The sequence below is a fragment of the Lepidochelys kempii genome, chromosome 1 (assembly GCF_965140265.1).
Source record: "Lepidochelys kempii isolate rLepKem1 chromosome 1, rLepKem1.hap2, whole genome shotgun sequence".
NCBI lineage: Eukaryota > Metazoa > Chordata > Testudines > Cheloniidae > Lepidochelys > Lepidochelys kempii.
The window spans coordinates 38,167,842-38,186,584 of record NC_133256.1 but is presented as its reverse complement, the minus strand read 5'-3'; the positions used below and the strand labels follow the sequence as shown (position 1 = coordinate 38,186,584).

Genomic DNA, 18,743 nt, shown 5'->3' with positions numbered 1-18,743 from the left:
AAATCCCAGAACATCGTCGCACAGAAAGCGTGCAGTGAAATACCACACAGAAAGCTCCGACTGAAGCCCTGGGCACGGAGAAGGAACTGAGGGGTGTTGGGGATGGTACTGCCCTTAAATAACCATGGGAGGAGCTATGGACCAGAAGACTCAGGGCCACCCCTACAAGTACTGTGAGGCAAAGTTCCCTGGCTTCAATGCACAGAGCGTGTGCACACTCAGGTGGAATACATATCTGCAATCAATCACCTGAGAGACTTAAATCTGTTACTGGTTAAAGCAAGACACTGGCCTCAATGAAGGCCCAGATTGACCTGGGGGAAAAGGCCAGGAGGACGAATCTTCAGAAACCAGTGACCCAGACTCTAAAGGAGATGACTCAAGTAGTCAATGGAAACCATCAAGACCAAGAACCCATACTGATCAGAACCTTGAATGGAAAAATTCCAGCTACAGAAAAAGCAACAAAAAAAATGAAGCAAAGGGAGTGCTAAAAGGGCTAGTCTTGATAAACACACTAGTTTAAAAGATATTAAATTCATATGTTCAAATTTAAGCAACTCACTTTCCTGGTCATCTTCCATGATTTCTTCAATTATGACATCAGGACCGGACATCGTTTGGGGTAAAGTCAGAATACTTTGAGAGGGTGTGGTAATTAATTTGTAAAGCTGGACATTTTTCACTTCTGTATGCACATCAAGTTCTTGCTGTATAAGAGTCTCTGCTTCATTACCTCTGACAAGTGGTGTAAATTTATTCTTTTCTACCGACAAATAAGTGTCACAGTCTGATTCTTCTCCCAGATTACTGACCATGAGAATGCTCTGTCCATCATCTCCAGGGCAACATCTATTTGGAGAAATATATTAATTATTTCAGGTTTCATTTCACAGAAGGGTACCAGTAAAGCAGAATTTATTTTAAAAAAATCACGATTCCATGAAAAAATACTGGGACTTATTCTCAAGAACAAAAAAATTTTTTTTTAATTTAAACAAAAACATAAAAAGCAATCTTCCAAAAAGTTCAAGATACCCTTAACTACCCTTAACTTCCATTAAAGGTTCAAATCATAAAGCAATGGAGCAACAATGTTCTCAAGACAAAAATAGGGAGGAAATCCCCCTCATGCCAACCACTGATCCCAAACAAACAAATCCCTAATATGACCAACACTGTCTTACTGCCCAAAAAACTGTGAAAGATAGATCTAGGCTTTATATAGCAGAATGCCCCCAAGATTATAGCTCTTCAGACCGGAACAGACCCTAAAATCTCTACCCCCTGCAGAAGATCCCTGCTATCCTCAGAAAAATTAAATTATACTTATTTTTCCTCACTGTTGAATCTAGCAGTGAAGAGTTCATGTTCACAATGTTCTTTCCTAAAATGCTCAGAATAATAGTAATACACAGGCTTGGAAAGATTCTATTTTTATTGTTAAATGTGGTAAATGTCAAATTTCACCATACACACAAACCTACAAAAAGTATTTCCATCGACAATAATTAAAATTTACAATGCTGATTGAGAACTTATTGGAGTTTTATTTAAAAAATATTTACTTTGTATATTTTTACATGTGATGTCAATTTGTGTTTTAAGAGTCATGAAGCTTTAAACTTTTTAAAATCTCAGTGTATACGGTCATTAAATTATCTGACCCTCCCTATTTCTGACATACCTCTGTAATTTCCTGTAATTGTGGAAAATTTAAATGGATAAAAAAAATCTAAAATAATGCTTAAAAATAAGTACTGAAATTACCTGTCAAAATTATAAATAATCGAATTGTGCCAAACCTAGTAATACATATTAAACACGTGGAAGAAAAGTATTAGATTATTTAGTCCAACTCTACATCATTAGAAGATTTTTCCTAGAACATATATTTGAGAGGTCTGCCCAATCTAGTTGTAAATATCTCAGAAATAGGGTTGCTACCATTTTCCTTAAAAAGAAAAAGGAGTACTTGTGGCACCGTAGAGACTAACAAATTTATCTGAGTATAAGCTTTCGTGAGCTACAGCTCACTTCACTGAATGCATCCGATGAAGTGAGCTGTAGCTCACGAAAGCTTATGCTCAAATAAATTGGTTAGTCTCTAAGATGCCACAAGTACTCCTTTTCTTTTTGCGAATACAGACTAACACGGCTGCTACTCTGAAACCTGTCATTTTCCTTAAGAGATTATTCTTCATTCTGCCTTGTCTCCACTAGGAACTCATCCCAATTCCTGCAATTGATGGCCAGGTCCCCATATAACTGCACCGCATGTAAGTTTGGAAAAGGAAAGCCACATTTTACACAAAAGCACATTACCTTGATTCAAGCAGAAATAAAGTTTCACTTGTGCAAATTGTAGTTTTCCTGGTTTATACTTGTTGTCTGCACTAGTTATGTATTAAAGCTGGCTAGAACAGACACAAATTCCCAGTGTAAAACAGACCTAATACTCCTTGGATAACTGGGCAAGACAGTACCTGACTGATGGAATTTTCCCAACATTCAAACATTTTTCTTTTCTTTAGTTCATTCCTGCTGTGATACCTAAATCATTCTTCTTTCTGCATGCTGTTTACACCCTTCAAATATTTTCTCCTCATCCGCCTTCACACCAACACACGTGCTCAACCTATACTAGAACACATTCGATTCTTTTAAATATTTCCTCAAAAACTAATTCCTTTCTTAATCACTGTTGCTTTTCTTTGAACTCCCTCCATCATCTTTCTGGTGTTGAGGTGCCAGGAACGAAACCCACCTACCTCAACAAGTGGAAAACTTGAGGAGATGGGCAGAAATTAGGACAGCCCCAGTTGAAAGGGGAAGTAGAGCACTCACTGGGGTCACAAGGGTGGCCACTCCCCCTACAGAGGCTTTATCCACTCACTGGCCAGCTGGGGAGGAAGAGAGCTAATTGGTCTGTCACTCTCCTCCTCCACAAATTTAACCCCTAGCCCAGGATACATGGAACCTTTTTTTACTTTATTTCAGCAGCCCTACTCCCTCTCCCTGTAACTGTAGTTTCACAGCTGTCTAGCAGAAGCTGCAGGTCTGACCAATCACCTATTCTGGGGTCAAGAAATATTTTTTCTTTCCATTGGGGCCATATTAGCATAGGCCTGATGGGTTTTTCCCCTGCTTTGCAGCATCTTGGAGGCACAGTTAGGTTAAACAGGAATAGGATTTCATAATATGTAGTAGTATTTAGTAGGAATGTTAGTTTTGTCACAACTTGTGGCTGGATTCTAATGAAATTAAAAAGAATGGTTCCCAGAAGGCCTGCGATTTTGCTGATGGGCCTTGTGCTTGTGGGGACGACGTCCTAACCTTTTAGTGTCCCGTCCTCCTTCCATGGGTGGGGGAGTAGTAGGATTCGGATGAGCAAACTGAGTCTGAATCCTACTACTGATTTATTTGGTGTTGGTCCTGCTTTCAGCAGGGGGTTGGACTACATGACCTCCTGAGATCTCTTCCAGCCCTAATCTTCTGAGTCTTAGAGGTACATTGAGCAGAGTCTACCCTGGATTATGGGTTATATGGTAGAAGCCTTGTAACCGTACACTGGAACCATTTAAAATGCCTACTATGAGAAAATATGGTTGATAGGACATGAAGCACTGATCCCCCTGCATCATTTAATACAGTTGCAGCCTGCCGCTTAAAATCCATCCCTGCATCTGTCTTCGTTTGCAGCCATGTCCAGATCAAATAGTGCAGCATTATAGAGTAGGTTTCAAAGATTTACAGAGGGCTACTGTCTCTGATGCTATGCCTGTTCTGGCTGCTCCAAGCCCTACTCCTGAGGGAATTCTGTGCCTTTGCACAATGCAGAATTTTGCGGAAATTAACGTTGTGCACACAGATTTTCCTTCCCCCCCACCAAAAGAAATGGGCTGCAGTGCTGCTAGCTGCCACTAGAGGCCACTGGACCAAGCAGAACCCAGTTCGCACAAAGAAGACACTGCTGGGGAGAGGGAGAGCGAGCTAGAGCTAGACGGTTCCTGGCAGCTGACAGGTATTTTGAAGTAAATTACCAAAATATTTGAAACTGGCATGATTATGCAGTGTTATTTTGACAAATAAAATACGCAGAATTTTAAATATTGTGCACAGAATTTTTATATTTTGGCGCAGAATGCCCCCAGAGTAAAGCCATATATACTTTGCTATATACTTTCATCCTCCATCTCTATTAACTTCACTGCTCTTTAAGTTTCTATCTCCAAGCATATCAGGGTTTTTCCTTGGTGTACCGAATTTTTCCAGGTTGAATCTAAGTTTTCCCCCCCTACCTATGGGCCATAATATGCCATCAGTTTTTAAACAAAAACTATTCACTGATTTCAATGCATAGTTTGGCTTAAAGACTGGTATGGGGATATGGCCTACACTCCTAGCCTCTCTAGGTCCCTCTTTAGAGTTTCTTCTCTCTCCTCACTGGACTTAACATTTCCCAAACATTATCTACACGTTAGAATGCTCTATGCTCCCTTTTTCAGACTATTGATGGCAGTGATTATCCAAATACTGACACCTGTGCCACTCCACTACAAACAGTCCATCAATTTGATATACTATAAATCATCATAATTTATAGTCATTTGTCAAAAACCTGTTTGAGCAAGTGAAAGCAAAGAGGCTCAATAAAATAGAAACAATAGTTGTTTTCCAATAAGAAAATGTGTCATTTATGTTTAATCTATATTGATTTTTCTGTTACCTCAGAATCAGAGTTTATCCTCAAAAGATGTATTACTGAATATTTTAGTATTTGCTATTAATTTTACAAATGGGTTTACATTTACTCAGAGTAATTTTCAGTTACTGGAAGTACTGACATCCCAATTATTCCACCCCTTTCTGTAACTTGAGGTTGGTATAATGTTTAGCACAAAGAAATTCCAATGGTAAAGGCACCTTATACCAAAATACCCGATGATACCCAATCTGCCAATAAGTAGTTTTAACCTATTCTGAAGTCCTGCTTCTTATCTGAATCAAACAAGACAGACTGAAATACTGACTTAAGATCTCTTGCTACAACTGTACATTCTAGTTTTAAAATCAGTAAGCATACATGCAGACCTTTGCTAGAGGTGTTTGTAAATTGCTCAGTGGTAAGAAAATTGCATAAATCACTGCACTAGTTTTCTTTACTAAAAAAAAAAAATGCTTACTTTGCAGGTATTTCCAATTCAATCTTCCCTATGTTTTTGAACACAGAGGTAATTTCATCACAGTTCATGAGAAATCTAAAGTAAAAGAAGAATGATATCAGGGAGGTCACCCAAAGGTTTAAATCAGTCGGACAATTCACAAATATAATATTAACTAATTAGTGAAGTCCTATAGGGTCTGAAGCAATGTGAAGAAACAGAGATCAATTCAGTTTTCCATTTCTCCAGTTTTAGCCAAGAAAAATTACCAATGACTAACACACTGATGACAGCTCTCTAATGGTAGACTTGGTTGCTCATTCACCTTTACACATAAATATATTATGTGGTATAATCTGATTTCCGAGCATTCCTTCACTACTTCTGCATCTATTTGGTGAGTTTCTATATCAATGCCTAACACTGTTCCACAAATAATCCTTAGGGTAGTGAAAATATAAATTATATTCTCCAATAACAATCCTCAGGAACTAAAGTGTACTCAAAGCCCAAGTATTTAAATCTTTCTTTGTTTCTGGCTTACATCAAAATGAAGCCACTATTTCCACCTCCTGCCAAATCAAAATTGACAAAGTAATACAGGGAAAAAAAATCTCAAAGTTTTTATATTTAATTTTCTGGCTAGTCTCAGAGCTCTCAAAATCTGATTCCTATCATATAGCAGGAAGTAGTCTAACAGAACTGAAAATAAAGATTTCTGACTATTTTCTTGATCAAGAGAGGGACAGCAGCACCCAAATAAAGATGCGACAGTCAGGACTGTGGCTCTGAAGCTGTACCAGCTTTAAGTTGGAGTTGTGTATTATTTGCTTTCACTTCTGTTAGAAAATTAATGGCCAGGGGCCACTGAGATTTCATCTTGAGCAGCCCATGTGGGAGCCCAGCATACACGAGGGGCAGAAGAGTGGACATTTGATTGGAAAAAAATTTAAGTTACTCATTTTTATACAGTGTATTACTACTTGATTATTTATTAGGGCTGTCAATTAATCACAGTTAACTCATGTGATTAACTTAAAAAAATCGTGATAAAAAATTGTGATTAATCACAGTTTCAATTGCACTGTTAATAGAATACCAATTGAAATTATTTAATATTTTGGATGTTTTTCTACATTTTCATATATATTGTATTCGGTGTTGTAACTGAAATCAAAGTATGTATTATTTTTATTACAAATATTTGCACTGTAAAAATGATAAACAAAATAGTATTTTTCAATTAATCCCATACAAGTACTGTAGTGCAATCTCTTCATCATTGTTACATAACTGCACTCAAAAACAAAACAATGTAAAACATCAGAGCTTAAAAGTCATAGAATCATAGAACTGGACAGGACCTAAAGAGATCATCTAGTCCAGTCCCCGGCACTCATGGCAGGACTAAGTATTACCTAGACCATCCCTGGAGTTTGTCTAACCCGCTCTTAAAAATCTTCAATGATGGACACTCTACAACCTCCCCAGGCAATTCATTCCAGTGCTTAACCACCCTGACTGTTGGGAAGATTTTCCTAATGTCCAACCTACACCTCCCTTGCTGCAATTTAAGCCCATTGCTTCTCGTCCTATCCTCAGAGGTTAAGAACATCATTTTTTCTTCCTCCTCGTAACAACCTTTTACGTACTTGAAAATTTATGTCCACTCTCAGTCTTCTCTTTTCAAGACTAAACAAACCCAATTTTTTCAATCTTCCCTCATAGGTCATGTTTGCTAGACCTTTCATCATTTTTGTTGCTCTTCTCTAGACTCTCTCCAATTTGTCCACATCCTTCCTGAAATGTGGTGCCCAGAACTGGACACAGTACTCCAGATGAGGCCTGATCAGTGTGGAGCAGGGCAGAAGAAGAATTACTTCTCGTGTCCTGCTTACTACACTTCTGCTAATACATCCCAGAATGACGTTCACTTTTTTTGCAACAGCGTTGCACTGTTGACTCATATTTAGCTTGTTGTCCACTATGACCCCCAGATCCCTTCCCACAGTACTCCTTCCTAAGCAGTTAATTCCCATTTTGTACGTGTGCAACTGATTGTTCCTTCCTAAATGGGAGTACTTTGCATTTGTCTTTATTGAATTTCACCCTATTTGCTTCAGACCATTTCTCCAGTTTGTCCAGATCATTTTGATTTTTAATCCTATCCCCCAAAGCACTTAAAACCCCTTCCCAGCTTGGTATCATCTGCAAACTTTATAAGTGTAATCTCTCTGTCATTATCTAAATCACTGATGAAGATATTGAACAGAACTGGACGCAGAACTGATCCCTGGAGTATCCCACTTGTTATGCCCTTCCAGCATGACTGTGAACCATTGATAACTATCTCTGGAATGGTTTTCTAAGCAGTCTGCACCCACCTTATAGCAGCTCCATCTAGGCTGCATTTCCTAGTTTATGAGGTGGTCATGCGAGACAGTATCAAAAGCTTTACTAAAGTCAGGATATACCATGTCTACTACTTCCCCTCCTCCCAATCCGCAAGGCTTGTTACCCTGTCAAAGAGGGTTATCAGGTTGGTTTGATGGGATTTGTTTTTGACAAATCCATGCTGACTGTTACTTATCACCTTATTATCTTCTAGATGTTTGCAAACTGATTGCTTAATTATTTGCTCCATTATCCTTCCAGGTACAGAAGTTAAGCTGACTGGTCTGTAGTTTCCTGGGTTGTTCCACTCAGTCCTATTTCTTTTTCAGCCAATCGCTAAGACAAACAAGTTTGTTTACATTTGCAGGAGTTAATGCTGCCCTCTTCTTATTTACAATATCAGAAAGTGAGAACAGGCATTGGCATGGCACTTTTGTAACCGGCACTGCGAGGTATTTACGTGCCAAATATGGTAAATATTCGTATGCCCCTTCATGTTTCAGCCATCATTCCAGAGGACATGCTTCCATGCTGATGACCCTCATTAAAAAATAGTGCGCTAATTAAATTTGTAACTGAACTCCTTGGGAGAGAATTGTATGTCTCCTGCTCTGTTTTTCCCACATTCTGCCATATATTTCCTGTTTTAGCAGTCTCAAATGATGACTCAGCACATGATGTTCATTTTAAGAACACTGTCACTGAAGATTGACAAAAAACACAAAGAAGGCACCGATGTGAGATTTCTAAAGATAGCTACAGCACTCGACCCAAGGTTTAAGAATCTGAAGTGCCTTCCAAAATCTGAGCGGGACGAGGTGTGGAGCGCGCTTTCAGAAGTCTTAAAAGACCAACACTCCAATGCGGAAACTACAGAACCCGAACCACCAAAAAAGAAAATCAACCTTCTGCTGGTGGCATCTGATGCAGACAATGTTGCAAGGTATTTACCTGCCAGATGTGCTAAAGATTCATATGTCCCTTCATGATTCAACCACCATTCCAGGGGACATGCATCCATGCTGATGACGGGTTCCGTTCAATAACAATCCAAAGCAGAGTGGACCGACGCATATTCATTTTCATTGTCTGTGTCAGATGCCACCAGCAGAAGGTTGATTTTCTTTATTGGTGGTTTGGGTTCTGTACTTTCCGCATTAGAGTGTTACTCTTAAGACTTCTGAAAGCACGCTCCACATCTCGTCCCTCTCAGATTTTGGAAGGCACTTCAGATTCTTAAACCTTGGATCGAGTGCTGTAGCCATCTTTAGAAATCTCACATTGGTGCCTTCTTTGTGTTTTGTCAATCTTCAGTGACAGTATTCATAAAATGAACATGTGCTGGGTCATCAGCTGAGACTGCTATAACATGAAATATATGTCAGAATGTGGGTAAAACAGAGCAGGGGACATACAATTCTCCCCCAAAGAGTTCAGTCACAAATTTAATTAACGCATTATTTTTTAACAAGCGTCATCCGCATGGAAGCATGTCCTCTGGAATGATGGCTGAATCATGAAGGGTCATATGAATCTTTAGGACATCTGGCACGTAAATACCTTGCAACACCAGCTACAACAGTGCCATCAGAATGCCTGTTCTCACTTTAAGGTGACATTGTAAACAAGAAGCAGCAGCATTATCATCTCCTGCAAATGTAAACAAACTTGTTTGTTTGAGCAATTGGCTGTACAAGAAGTAGGACTGAGTGGACTTGCAGGCTCTAAAATTTTACATTGTTTTATTTTTGAATGCAGTGTTTTTTGTAAATAATCCTATAATTTTAAGTTCTACTTTCATGATAAAGAGATTGCACCACAGTACTTGTATTAGGTGAAATGAAAAATACTATTACTTTTGGTATTTTTTTTTACAGTGCAAATATTTGTAATCAAAAATAAATAAAGTTAAGCACTGTACACTTTGTATTTTGTGTTATAATTGCAATCAATATATTTGAAAATGTAGAAAACATCCAAAATATTTCAATAATGGTATTTTATTATTGTTTAGCAGTGCGATTAATGGCTACTAATTTTTTTAATTGCTTGACAGCCCTATTTATGTGTCACACATGGTGAAAGTTTGCTTATATCTTTTGAAATGCAAACACTTCTGTGTTTACAGAACAGTAAAGTCAATTTCATAGGTTTTTAATACATCGATTTCACATGTACTTTTCTATTTGCTTATTTCAGAAGAATGATTCAAACTGGTGCTATTGGGCATTTTTTTCATATCTATCACATAAGTCACACAAATTACTCAAGACAAGTCCATTTCTTCTATTTCTGATTATCTTAATTTGTATTAAACTTATTAAAAATAAGAGTATCAGTTTACTACTTTAGATGCATAAATACCATTGTGTCACAGTTTTTACCTTCTACTGTAACTCACGCTTGAATAATTTACCTTAGAGATGTTCTTTCCTTCAAAGTATCCACCCTCGAGAGTTCACCCTCAACTGTCAACTTTAAGTTATGAATAACCTCAAATTTAAAAAAAGAGCAATTTTATTTTCTATTACATAAACATCAGATACATGAACAGATCCTGTATCAGGGATAACAGTCTCCAGTACTGGACAATCAGCACACGACACTTCACTGGCACATAAAATTAAAGAAATAAATAATTTTATTCTGAACCAGAACAGTGAGCAAGCAACTTAATTTAAGCCTGCCTAACCTAAACAGGCACCTGATAAAATGGAGACGTCCACAGTTGAATCTGTGTGGATACAAAGCCCCGGCTGCAAGAATACAAAAATACTATTTGGGTTACACTATTGGCCTCCAGATTAGGAAAAATAAATTGGTTGCACAATACTGGGAGATCAGAGGCAACGAAGTCTAAAAATAATGGGGAACTTAAATGAACCACATAATGAGACATGGTTTAAAGAATTAAGTTCAGACTTCTGAAAAAAAATATATAAAATGTTTTACTGTAACAAACTTAATCTTGAAATATTAACAAACAGGAAGATGGATCACAGTAACAGCCTAAAACTTTCAGCCAGAAGAATAAACGTAAAAGAAACTGAGTCTGGCTAATCCACTGAAAGAAAATTTTACAGTGTATTAATTTAACTACCTGATTCAAATCACAACAGGGTCTTAACGAGGGTGTCATTTTTAACTCCTTTGCTAGCCTCATGGCGCCATTCAAGTTGTTTCTCTTCTCTTCAATGTACTGCTTAGCTTTTATGATGTTGGCTACATAATTATCTGTGTTCTTCACTAATTCTGCATGCAACTTCCTTTTCCTATATTAGAAACACAAAATGAAAGATTATATTTCAGAATTTAGTAATCCCTAAGCATTGCAATAGTACAGACTGAACTAAAGCTGTAAGCATAACTGTGTCACAACCCTGCCACAAATAAACTGGCTACTTTCACACTGGAGTTGGATTTTCCTAGTATGCCAGCATCAGCAAAATGTGCTAGAAGCCTGAAGTTGAGTGAATTAATGTGAACTACAGTAAAATCATTAAAAAAAAGAGTTATTTATTTAGCAGGGGCCATCTCTGGAGAAAAAAACAAAAAAGGAAGATTACTCACCTTGTACAGTAAGTGTGGGTCTTCAAGATGCGTTGCCCTGTGGGCAAATCAACTCTAGTTGTATTTGAATCCCTGCGCCTCAGATCGGAGATTTTAGGAAGCAGTGTCCATTCGGCCTGCACATGTGCTCTCCCCGGCTCGTTCTCTGCCTGAGGGCTATATAGTGCTGCATGAGTGAAACGCCCTCATTTCTTTCTCTACCACAGAGCTCATTGTTAAGTGTTCTGAAGCAGAGGGGAGGAGTACGGAAAGTGGAGCACCCATAGGGTCACACATCTCAAAGAACCACAGTTACTGTACAAGGTGAGTAACCCTTTCTTCTTTCAGTAGCGTCCCTATGGGTGCTCCACTCAAAATGACTCTACAGCAGTACTCCTAATGGAGGAGTGGGGCTTCGGAGTTGAGTCTAATATTGAGGATAAGACAGAGGAGTCAAATATGGCATTGGATGCTGAGTCGTGCGTGACTGCATAATGGTCAATAAATGTATGAGCAGATGTCCAAGTCACTTCTTTGCATATTTCTGTGACTGGAACATTCTTGAGGAAGGCTATGGAAGTGGGAAAAAAGAGTTACCTCCCTTTCATAAGTGTTGTTCTTCGAGATGTGTTGCTCATGTCCATTCCAAGTAGGTGTGTGAGCACTGTGTGCAGAGTCAGCAGAAGGTTTTTCCCCTAGCGTACCCATCAGGGTTGGCAGTGGAGCCCCTAGAGTCATGCCTTTATGGCAGTATATATAGGTCCCTTCCAACCTGCAGCCTCTTCAGTTCCTTCTTGCCCAGTACTCCAACAGAGGGGAGGCGGGTGGGTCTTAGAATGAACATGAGCAACATATCTCAAAGAACAATAGTTATGAAAGGTAGGTAACCATTTTTTCTTCTTCAAGTGACTGCTCATGTCGATTTTAAGTAGGTGACTGCCAAGCACTCCCTGGAAAGAGGAGTCGGAGTTCACAGAGACACAGACTGAAGCATCGCTCTGCCAAATGCAGAATCATCTCTAGCCTGCTGTGTGACATAGGTGCCAACTTCTCCTGGTACCGGTGGGTGCTCGTGTCCCCCAGCCCCGCCCCAACTCCAGCCCCGCCCCACCCCCATTCCAACCCCTTCCCCAAAATTCCCGACGCAACTCCGCCCCCTCCCTACTCATGGTGGACCCCTTCCTCAAATCCCAGCCCTGCCTCTTCCCCACCTCCTCCCCTGAACGTGCTGTGTTCCCGCTCCTCCCCGCCCCCCCGGAGCTTGTTACACCGTGAAACAGCTGGCGGCAAGCGCTTGGAGAAGCAAGGACAGCATGCTCAGGGGAAGAGGAGGAGGCAGAGGCGAGCTGGGGTGGGGAGCTTGGCTGCCGGTGGGTGCAGAGCACCCACCAATTTTTCCCCATGGGTGCTCCAGCCCCAGAGCAAGTGGAAAGGTTTCTGCTTCCAAGGACTACCTCCCTAACAGAGTCTGAGGATGCAAGTTCCAACGGGTTGAGCCATGGAGTTTCCATACTGTAAGGCGGAGAGACTCTAGGTTGGGGTGCTGGAGGCAGCCATGGTCTGCGTGATCAGGTCCAGAACCAGGGGCAGAGTTATAAGCATGTCCACTGACAAGTCTAGCAGCGTAGTGAACCAGTGATGACGTGGCCACGCTGGTGCTATCAAGATTAGTAATGCTTTCTCTCATCGGACCTTGAAGAAGACTTTGTGGATGACTGGGAAAGGCGGGAATACATACAGCAGGTGCCCCTTCTACGAAAGAAGAAAGGCATCCACCAGCGAGCCTGGACTGTGATTCAGGAAGGAGCAGAACTGCCGACACTTCCTGTTGCGCTGTGTTATGAACAGGTCTATCAGGGGAGATCCCCACCTTTGGAAAGCGCTGAACACGACATCTGGGTGGAGAGACCACTCATGGCCATGAAAGGACCTGCTGAAGTGATCGGCCAGTTTGTTCTGCAAGCCCGGAAGATACAACACCTCCAAGCGTATCAAGTGTGTGATGCAGAAGTCCCACAGCTTGAGGGCTTCTTGATAGAGAGTAGAAGAGCGAGCACCACCCTGTCTGTTTATATAGAACATCACTGTGGTATCGTCTGTCACTACCGATACACATCTGCTCTGTAAATGGGTTTCAAACGTCTGGCAAGCAAGGCACATGGCACGCAGTTCCCGGACGTTGATGTGCAGCGGAAATTCTGCCTGGGACCAGAGACCTTGAGTCCACCTAGGTGTGCTCCCCATTCCATCACCAACACATCTATGACTATTGATAGTGATGGCTGAGGTGTGGAGAAGGGTATTCCTGTACATACTGTTCATGGGTTGAGCCACCACCAGAGGGACTTGTGGACCTGAAGAATGAGTGTGACCAGTCTGTCTAGGTGGTCTCTGTTCGGCCTGTAAACTTGGGCTAGCCAAGCCTGAAGGAGACTGAGCCGCAGCCTGGAATGCTGTACCACATACGTGAAAGCAGCCATGTGCCCAAGCAGTATTAGGCAATTCGGTGCTATAGTGGTGGGGAATCTTTTGAAATCCTCTAGGATGGCGCTCATGGTGAGGAAACAAGATTCCGGAAGAAAAGCCCTGGCCGGAGCAGAGTCTAGGAGGGCTCCGATGAACTCTGTTCTTTGAGGGGGGACTATGGTTGACTTTGCCACATTCAGAATGAGGCCAACCCTCATTTATTTTGAAAAATTTTAAGATTAGTTTTACAACTATATCAGAAAATGAATGATTGTTTGGTTATTTCATTTACCAAAGGGTAACTGAAGCAGACATTTATGAAGTCATTGGGAGGTAAACTATCTCCAATTCAACAGGTTAACCATTAATATTTGGAGGATTTTCTTGCCATGCTGTATTAGGAGATCACCACCAGACAGATATTTAAATTGTTTTATTTAACTAGAACAACGTTATGTATTCTGGATTTTTTTCTTCAACAGCAAACATAATATTTTAACAAAACAAGAATATGAATTTTTGAATTTAGTTAAACATTCAAGTTTTTTAAAATCAAGTTTGTTAAAATTTTTAACTAAAATAGTTAATGAAATTTTTTTTTTAAAAGAAACAAAAATTAAATAGACTGTCAGCCAAGTCAACACGAGAAACTTAAAATACTGGCTTCTGCAGCTAACTCAGTCGTCTTCACCTTCGTTTTCCTGTTTGTTCATAATCTGGAAAACAACAACAAGCTTTCCTGCTTTTTCTTTGGAATGGTTTAGTCCAAAGGAAGAAAATAGTCTTTCTACACTGGCAGAAGAAGCTACTGCTGTTAAAAGTGAGATTATCATTTCAACAGTCTCTGAATCCAAGTGCTTAAGTGACTTCCACCAGTTCACTGGTGGGACTTTCTTTAAAACATCAGCAGCAAACATATTTCTTGAATGGTTCATCCTTAGCTCCGAAGTTTATTACAGTTGGCATTATGGAGGGATGATTGTTAGATGTCTATATCATAGTCAATTCCTCTTCTTCAGCAGCAGTTAAGGTTTGACCCTGGTACCGAGTACTGAGGATATTTGCAAGAAAATGAGCTGGTGATAGTGCTTGTCCCATTTGTTTTTTTAATACTTGTAAAGTAACTCTGTCATTGAAGATCTCACTGAGTTCCTTCCAGATTTCAACAGCGTTAGAAATAAAACAGCTATTTCCCTGCATTTTGTTGAAGGCTACAGAAATAGGCTTCGGGGTACTCAACATCTGTTCAACATTTCTCTGAAGCCCAATGTTGAGAACTTTGTCTGTGACAGTGCCATCTATTTTTTTACAATTTCGTTCACAAACCATTGTCAGATTAGGCCAGTTCTTGATACAGTGCTCAAAACAGTCCACTACTGAGTTCCATCATACATCTTGTGGGAAACTTAGCTTGGTTCCTCCCACTTTTTTCAGAGCAGCTGCTGCAAAGTGGTTGTTACAGAAGTTTTTTTTCAATTTCAACAACATTAGAATTTATTTCTGGAACACTGAAGCTTTGGCTGGGAGGTAAATCAAATGAGCACTGCAACTGTATGTTACTAGCTTGGGACTCTCTTCACTCTCTTCTAAATAATTTCTTCTCATCTTGGATACATTTGCAGCATTGTCTATGACTGTCAAGCTGCGTACTAGACATCTGAATTTTTTTTCTCAGTTTGCTCTAGCTTTTACTGCTACTCTTTGTAAGTATTCTGCTCTGTGTGCATTTCCTGATGTATCAATTGTTTCTGTAAGGAAGACATTCCCTTTTTCTGTTGTCACACAAGCACATACAACAGCATCATTGTGGACATTGCTCCACCCATCAAGACTTAGGTTAACAATTTCACCCTCTAGATCTTTTGCACACTGCTCAATTTCTCTTTCATACATTTCATCCTGCAATTTGCTGCAACATCTCCTCTGTTGGGTGGACTGTATCCTGGTCTTAATGACTCAACCATGTTAATGAAGCGTGAGTTCTCAATTATAAAGAAAGGAGAGTTTGTTGTTGCATAAACAAGCCGGGCAATTTTTTCATCATTTACCTCCTTTTTTGTAATCTGCTGGCTCTTATCACCAACTTATCTATGGTTGTTTCTGGATGGTGGAGATTTCTTTTTCCTTTTTGCTACAGGTGATATACTGTAGCTCTGTGACATACACGATGTGACTGAAACATTGGCAGATAACTGAAACTATAGAAAATGATGGTGATCTTGAAGGCGGATAGTCTTCAGAATCCTGTATGTTGAGGATGGATTCTCCTAAACAAAATAAATCAATGCAGTTATTTAATTATTATTACCATACTGCTCATTTAGTATTACTCACCACATTCAGTGACACTCAGTACTACTTTAAAGGTGAAATTGTAAATGGAAGATTGGCCTATTTCCGCTATTTATTTTTTATCACAACTGCATCTAAAATGATAGTACCATAGAGTAACAACTATCCTTTTTGCTCAAACATGAGAATTCAAGAATAGTCCAGAAGGCAAACAGGCAGTCCTTAAGAAAGAAAATAAAAAAGTTTACCAACCTGAAGATCCTGCATGTTCCTTTCAACATCTTCAACGCAGCTTCCTCCTGAGAAGGAACACTTCTCGTGATGTTGCTTCATTCGAGTAATCAGGACTTGCATTTCTTTTTTGCACTGTTTGCATTTTGCACGCATGCCTGTCTTACCCATAGGTAGAGGAACTTCACTGAAATATTCCCAAACTGGGTCTCTTTTACGGCCTGCTGCCATTATAGGTTTTCCCTTCTAGTGAGAGAATGCTATAGTGGATCTCAAATCAATGAAGGCTACACTCAAAGACCTCAAGACTTCTGGAATATGCTGCTCAAACAATTTCACTTTTTCTTCTACTGCCTGTCCCTCCCTTCTCACATTTATCTCCAGACTTCTTCTGCTTTTCCAGATTTAGTCTGCCCCCAACAATCTTCCATTCGTTGAACTTTTTGAAACTTTGCACTTTTAGAGAGAGGTAAGGGATTGACTCTGTGTACACAAATTTGAAGAAGGACAATAGGCTTGAGGTCTCTTATTTCTCACCCTCTCTATATATTTTATTTAAAAAATTTTTGCTGTTAACAAGCATATTATCCCTGGAGATACAAATCCACACTTTGAGAACTGCAAAACTAAGCATCTCTGATGGTATCTTCTAGACTGAGCACTGAGTCCCATTGGATAGCTAGAAAGACTAACCTAAACAATCTATACAGAAGTCCCTAGAACACCCTAACATTGGGTCCCTAAATCCATGAACTACTGGAACTCATTTACAAAACTGTTCTTAAACATTACATGACTATTGTCTCATACTACAGAATTAGAATTTATGATTCCTATTCCATGAGGGGATATCTTTGAGCTATAACGTATCTTAACTGAAATTATCTTTTTAAATTGGATTTTTTTGATAGTTTTTTTCCCTCAAAAAGCATTTTATCAAAAAAATCCAATTGAAATAAAAAAATATATATCATTGATTTTTATCCACCCTGACCACCATGCACTTGGTGATGTTGATGGTTGTGGGGCAGCGATCTCTGCTTTTGTAGTAGTCATCTTTTCTGTTGGGGTTCTTAATGCCTCTGGGGAGGAGAAACTGAGCAGACTGGAACCTCTGTGCCAACTGGTGATTTACTATATATCCTTTTTTGCAAGGTGTGTAAATTCCCAGGGAACTCAAAGTGGGTCTAGAGTCTTTTAGTGTGTAGAGGGATTCATGAGTTTTTTCTGCAATTAATTTGGATCCTTCGAATGGATCCTACACATAAGACTGGACCTCCCTTGGAAAGCTGGAAAGGGGAAGCTAGGAAACTCTCCGCATGATCACTGCTGTTGAGATGGAGCGGGCAGCAGCATCTAGAGGCATGCAATGATGTCCTTGCGAGAAGCTGTCCTTCAGCAATGATCACCTGAAACTCTTCCCTTTTATCAGCAGGGAGATGTTTAATTTAGAATAATTTATACAATTGTATTTGCCATAAGGGCATGGTAATTAGCGATCCTAAGTTGTAGGGCTGCTGATGAAGATGATTTACATCCAAATAAATCCAGTCGTTTCTGTTCCTTGTCCGAGTGTTGATTTAGTGTGGCGCTGTCTACCATATTTATTTACAGCATCAATGATAAGGGAATTCAGGGATGGGTGGGAAAAGAAAAAAATCCAGGTCCTTAGAGGGAACACTATTTTTTTGTTCACTCTCTTATTAGAGCGCGATATTGTATTCAGTGTCTGCCATATCATTTTTGCTGGGTCCAGCAAGGCCTCATTGATAGGGAACGTGTTGCAAACAGATGTAGAATGTCAAGCAGCTTGTGTTGTGACTCTTGTTTCTTCAAGCAGAATTTGTAGCGAATCTACTACTCTGTTAATGAGATCTTGAAACTGTTTGAAGTTGTCTGCCAGGGTTGGTGGGGGAGACATGACTGCCTCATCAGGAGAGTGAAGAGATGTTGATTGTTGGAATAATGTTGGTCTAGTCTCGCTTCCTGTTCCTCAAACATATCTTGTGGATCAGAACGTCTGGCTAGAGAAGCTAAAGGAGATTGCCTTCCCCTATTCCGATGAGCAACATGGTGTCCAGTTTGCAAATGAGTTCCAATTCTGCAGTTTCTCGTTGGAGTCTGGTTTTGAAGTTTTTTGTGTTGGAGACGTCAAGGATTATAACATTCAAAAACCAGTCGGAGAACACTTCAACCTCCCTGGTCACTCAATTTCAGACCTAAAAGTTGCAATTCTCCAACACAAAAAACTTCAAAAACAGACTCCAACAACAAACTGCAGAATTGGAACTAATTTGCAAACTGTACACCATTAAATTAGGCTTGAATAAAGACTGGGAGTGGATGGGTCATTACACAAAGTAAAAACTATTTCCCCCTGCTAATTTTTCCCCTACTGTTACTCACCACTTTCTTGTCAACTGTTTGAAATGGGCCATCCTGATCATCACTAGAAAAGTTTTTTCTCTCCTGCTGATAATAGCCCACCTTAATTGAGTAGTCTTGTTACAGTTGGTATGGCAAACCCCATTTTTTCATGTTCTCTGTGTATATATATCTTCCTACTATATTTTCCACTGCATGCAACCGATGAAGTGGGTTTTAGCCTACGAAAGCTTATGCCTAAATAAATTTGTTAGTCTCTAA

At 39.8% G+C, this 18,743-nt stretch overlaps 1 protein-coding gene across 1 annotated transcript in view; it reads right to left on the bottom strand.

Annotated features, from left to right (window-relative positions):
* The window catches only part of RNF17 (ring finger protein 17), a 203,058-nt gene that overhangs the window by 142,064 nt on the left and 42,251 nt on the right, over nt 1-18,743 (bottom strand). Inside the window, exons 10-13 of the mRNA XM_073339251.1 lie at nt 10,660-10,831; nt 9,976-10,052; nt 5,187-5,261; nt 566-852 (exon numbers count right to left, since the gene is read on the bottom strand). Coding sequence (XP_073195352.1) covers nt 566-852; nt 5,187-5,261; nt 9,976-10,052; nt 10,660-10,831 — 611 coding nt within the window. The remainder of the gene's footprint in view (nt 1-565; nt 853-5,186; nt 5,262-9,975; nt 10,053-10,659; nt 10,832-18,743) is intronic.